The following is a 4,236-nucleotide window of genomic DNA, read 5'->3' on the forward strand; positions in this document are numbered from 1 at the left end:
TTTCTTTTCAGATGAAGGGCTTCTTAAAAAAAAACCAGAGTTAGCTGAGTAGCTCGAGCAAGAGTGTTTATGAAAAGCTAAAAAAATGGAAGGATATGTGTTGTAATAAATATATTTATGTATATGTTAAATTAAAAAATTTAAAAAATTAACCAAAGTTTAAATGTTCACATAGTATGGAGCAGAGATAGATATTAAGCTAAACGGTAAGAAAACATATATTATTCATAAGTTTTTCCTTTTAGAAGTAAAAAAATAAAAACAATCTATGAATACTCTCAACTTGTAATATGTTTGTTTCAAAAGACAGAATAATAGAATTAATTAAAACATATTTGCTAAGAAAATGTTCGTGGCCATCATGTTTAGTTTCAAAAAATAATAATAATGAAATATTTCTATCATATCGTACCTATAATTAGTGCAATTTTATTTATGTAACAAAATTAAAAAATCGTTTCGATATGTTCACACAAATTGAAAAAAAATGTTACCCTTTTTAAACGGAATAAAATTATCTATTGCATAGAATAGTTGACTCAGTTGTAGATATGATATAATTTATAATGAAGCATATTTATAGCAAGTCATTTAGGCGGGAAAATTTTAATAAACTCTTATTCTTTTAGTATAAGGGGGATTCTTATCTCTATTGTTTCTCAAACAATAAACAATTTTAGTATAAAGCGTTTTTATTACTAAAATAAATCTTATTTAATCCCATTACAATAAGATATCAATATTCTCTCTCACAAGTGAATTGTTCAATTTAAAGGAATTGATCACCTTGTATCGTCATACAATTAATCAATTTATCCATTAAGGGAATTGTCCTTTAGGTGTGACCTTAAGGGATCAACTGACCACCACCGTCATACGACAATAATGTCAAACTCTAGTCAGCCAATCATCACCGATTAATGATGATCAGTTGATTATATAATAAATCATCCCTCACATATTCTTAATATGAGATTTAATTATGATATTAAATCATGTGATCGCACTATTGTTGAGGACACATTTTCCAACAATCTCCCACTTGTCCGAGACAAGTGTGCGTCACCAATTCTCTTGTCATATTACAATCTCCCACTCAATGCAAGTTGTCTCTCAGGCCGTACTTGTATTTGATCATATCTTGAGTGGTTTCCTCGATCTAGAGTGTAACTGTCTGACCGGAATTATCTACCATAGATTCCTTCCGAGCGTGGCCACACATTTCCAGTTCACTACTCCTCGAGTGGCCTTGAAATTTTAAACAACCCTGACAAGGGGTGGACAATTCCTATCGCACTATTCCCTTTGTTCAGCCACAGTTCTTTTTTTGGTGAAAGGTTAGAAATTCTCATTAAGAACATAAACAAGCTATTACAAACTATCCATTTTTGGATACAATTCTAAAACTAAGTGAAAGACAGTTAATAAGTTACTGTCTTAAACCAAGTCTTATCACTACTCCTTTTAATACAATCATGCCACACTAAGAAACGACATTTAAGCAGGCACCTAAGCTGTTGGAAAACATGTTATGGCCGTTGAACAACCCCTTCAAGTCTAGCCTTATTCCTCTGATTCCAGATTGCGTAGTACAAGGCTTGAATCCAAACAATAGTAACTCTCTTCTTAATTTTTGCCCATGGTTTAGTCTGCATCCAGACTAGGAGATTGGTTACAGGTAGGCAAACATTCAGTTTCAGACTGAGCAGTTTAAAGAGCTGCCTGGTATAACAGCACTGGCTGAACAAATGAGTATGATTTTCAGCAGCTGAACCACAAAGAAAACAAGTATCATCAGCAATAATGCCCAGCAGGAAAAGTTTGTCTTTAAGCTGCAAGGCTTCACGAGCAATTAGCCAACTGATAAAAGAGTGCTTTGAAATGCACCAGGAATTCCAGATCACTCTATCCCAAGTAACAGTAGATTGTTTCTGTCTGATCCACTGGTAACGGGTAACCACTTCTAACTGAGTATCCAAAAGGGCAAGGCAACCATAGTCCAGTAGAAGAGAAACCAGCAGAGAACTTATCCCTAACCTTACATATAGTCTTCCAGGACCAGGGAGAATCATGTTTAGGCGTATAAACAGACCAGGGAACATCTTTCATATAAATGTGGTGTACCCACTGCACCCATAAGCTATCCTGATTAGAATATATCCACCAAGATAGTTTGCAAATTGAAGCAAGATTCCAGGCAATACTATGCCTAATACCAAGTCCACCTTCATCTTTTGGTACACAAATCTTATCCCAACTGACAAGAGGGGACCTAACATATTCAGTTGATCCATCCTATAAGTAGTTTCTGCATAGGGCATCAATTCTCCTTAACACTCCCTTTGGCAGAATAAAAATAGAAGCCCAATAAGTATACAAAGTGGTAAGTACAGAATTCACCAAAGTTAATCTACCAGCATAAGATAATTTCTTGGCAGCATAACCATGAATTTTCTCAGTAATCTTCTCAATTAAACAAGAGCAGTTCTTAACAGAGAGACTACCAGCAGAAATGGGCACCCCCAAATACTTAAATGGTAAAGATCCTTCAGAGAAACCAGAAACTTGAAGAATATCAAGCTTGACACTAGAAGCAACACCATTAAAATAAATGTTAGACTTCATAGAGTTCAATTGAAGACCAGTGGCTACAGAGAAGGTTGCAAAGGCTCTAAGAAGAATCATGATGGAGGTAGTATCACCCTTAGAGAATAGGAGGAGGTCATCAGTAAACATGAGGTGAGTTAGCTTAAGATGGCTACAAAGAGGGTGAAACTTGAAAGGCAAAGTAGCTGTAACATGGTTCAAGATCCTACTTAAGTATTCCATGGTAATAGTAAAAAGGAGAGGGGAAATGGGATCCCCTTGCCTTAAGCCTTTTGCCCCTTTAAAATACCCAAAATTCTCTCCATTAAGCACCAAATGAGTAGGAAGCAGATCTTACACAAACCATGACAAGCTGAATAAACTTAGATGAGAACTTTAAAGCAATAAGCATTTATTCCACAAAGTCCCAATGCACTGAATCATAGGCTTTCTTGAGATCAATTTTCATCAGGCATCTAGGAGAGACAGTCTTTCTATTATAGAGTCTCACAATGTCCTGACAAATGAAGATGTTTTCAGCAATACTCCTCCCCTTAACAAAGCCCCCTTGATTCTTAATGACAATATAAGGCAAGACAGAGGAGAGCCTAGTGCATAAAACTTTAGAAATGACTTTATACAAAACATTACAGCAGGATATAGGACAAAATTGAGTGACATTTTTAGGGTTATCAATTTTTGGTATCAAAGTAATGAAGGTATGATTCACCTGTTGAAGCAGTTTGCCAGACTGGAAAAAATCTAAGATGGCATCACACACCTCATCTCCAATAACAGACCAAGAGTCCTTAAAAAAGGCACTAGAAAAACCATCAGGTCCAGGGGCCTTATGGTTAGGAATAGAAAAAATTGCCTCCTTAATTTCCTTTCTAGAGACAGGAGCCATAAGAATAGAGTGATGGTCAGAGCTACAGACAGGTCCTTGTTGTACCACAGAGGCACAAACCTTAGTAATATGCCTAGCTATCCCAAGTAAATCTTCATAATATTTCAAAAAAGCTGATTGAATATGAGATCCATCAGAATGCACAATACCAGAAGTATCCTCAATGAGGAAAACTTTATTTTTTTCACTCCTTGCTCTTAGGAGACTATGAAAGTACTTAGTGTTGTTGTCTCCTTGATTTACCCACGTTGCTTTAGATTTTTGAATGAGGAAACTGTCACAAGCAGCTTGTAGGTCCCTGTAAACACCAGCAACTTCTTTTTCTTTGGCTAAAAGAACAGGATCACCAGGAGTACTTCTCAATTGATCTTGGATATTATCCAAAACTTTCCAAGCATGGACTGCACTATTCTCAATATCATTAAATAAGGATTTATTTAAGGCTTTCAGAGGTCTTTTAAGGCTTTTCAATTTCATAACAACTTGAAACATCTTAGTCCCTTGCCAAGCCTGGTTCCAATGGTGAAGAATGCAAGGCTTGAATTCAGCTACTTGGCTCCACATATTAAAATACTTAAAACTCCTTCTTCCCTTCATAGAAGTAGTAGGTTCTTGAATAATGCAAGGAGTGTGGTAAAAAATTCCTTCATTATAAAAATGAGCATATGAATTGGATCTGTGGTGCAGCCAATGACTATTGACAAGTACCCTATCAAGTCTGGAATAGACCCTAGTCTGTGGCT

The 4,236-nt window shown here is 35.9% G+C and overlaps 2 protein-coding genes across 2 annotated transcripts; both read right to left on the bottom strand.

Annotated features, from left to right (window-relative positions):
* Nucleotides 1-1,529: 1,529 nt before the first annotated feature.
* LOC141589989 (uncharacterized) lies at nt 1,530-2,102 on the bottom strand. The gene has a single exon (XM_074410607.1). The coding sequence runs from the start codon at nt 2,100-2,102 to the stop codon at nt 1,530-1,532; it is 573 nt and encodes a 190-aa protein (XP_074266708.1).
* Nucleotides 2,103-2,295: 193 nt separating this feature from the next.
* On the bottom strand, nt 2,296-2,829 carry LOC141589990 (uncharacterized). The gene has a single exon (XM_074410608.1). It carries the CDS (start codon nt 2,827-2,829, stop codon nt 2,296-2,298), a length of 534 nt encoding a protein of 177 aa, XP_074266709.1.
* Nucleotides 2,830-4,236: the final 1,407 nt, after the last annotated feature.

The sequence above is a fragment of the Silene latifolia genome, chromosome 7 (genome assembly GCF_048544455.1).
Source record: "Silene latifolia isolate original U9 population chromosome 7, ASM4854445v1, whole genome shotgun sequence".
Lineage (NCBI taxonomy): Eukaryota > Viridiplantae > Streptophyta > Magnoliopsida > Caryophyllales > Caryophyllaceae > Silene > Silene latifolia.

Excerpts from the sequence above, each read along its gene's own strand:
- LOC141589989 (XM_074410607.1), bottom strand. The coding sequence starts at position 2,102 with ATGTTCCCTGGTCTGTTTATACGCCTAAACATGATTCTCCCTGGTCCT.
- LOC141589990 (XM_074410608.1), bottom strand. The coding sequence starts at position 2,829 with ATGGAATACTTAAGTAGGATCTTGAACCATGTTACAGCTACTTTGCCT.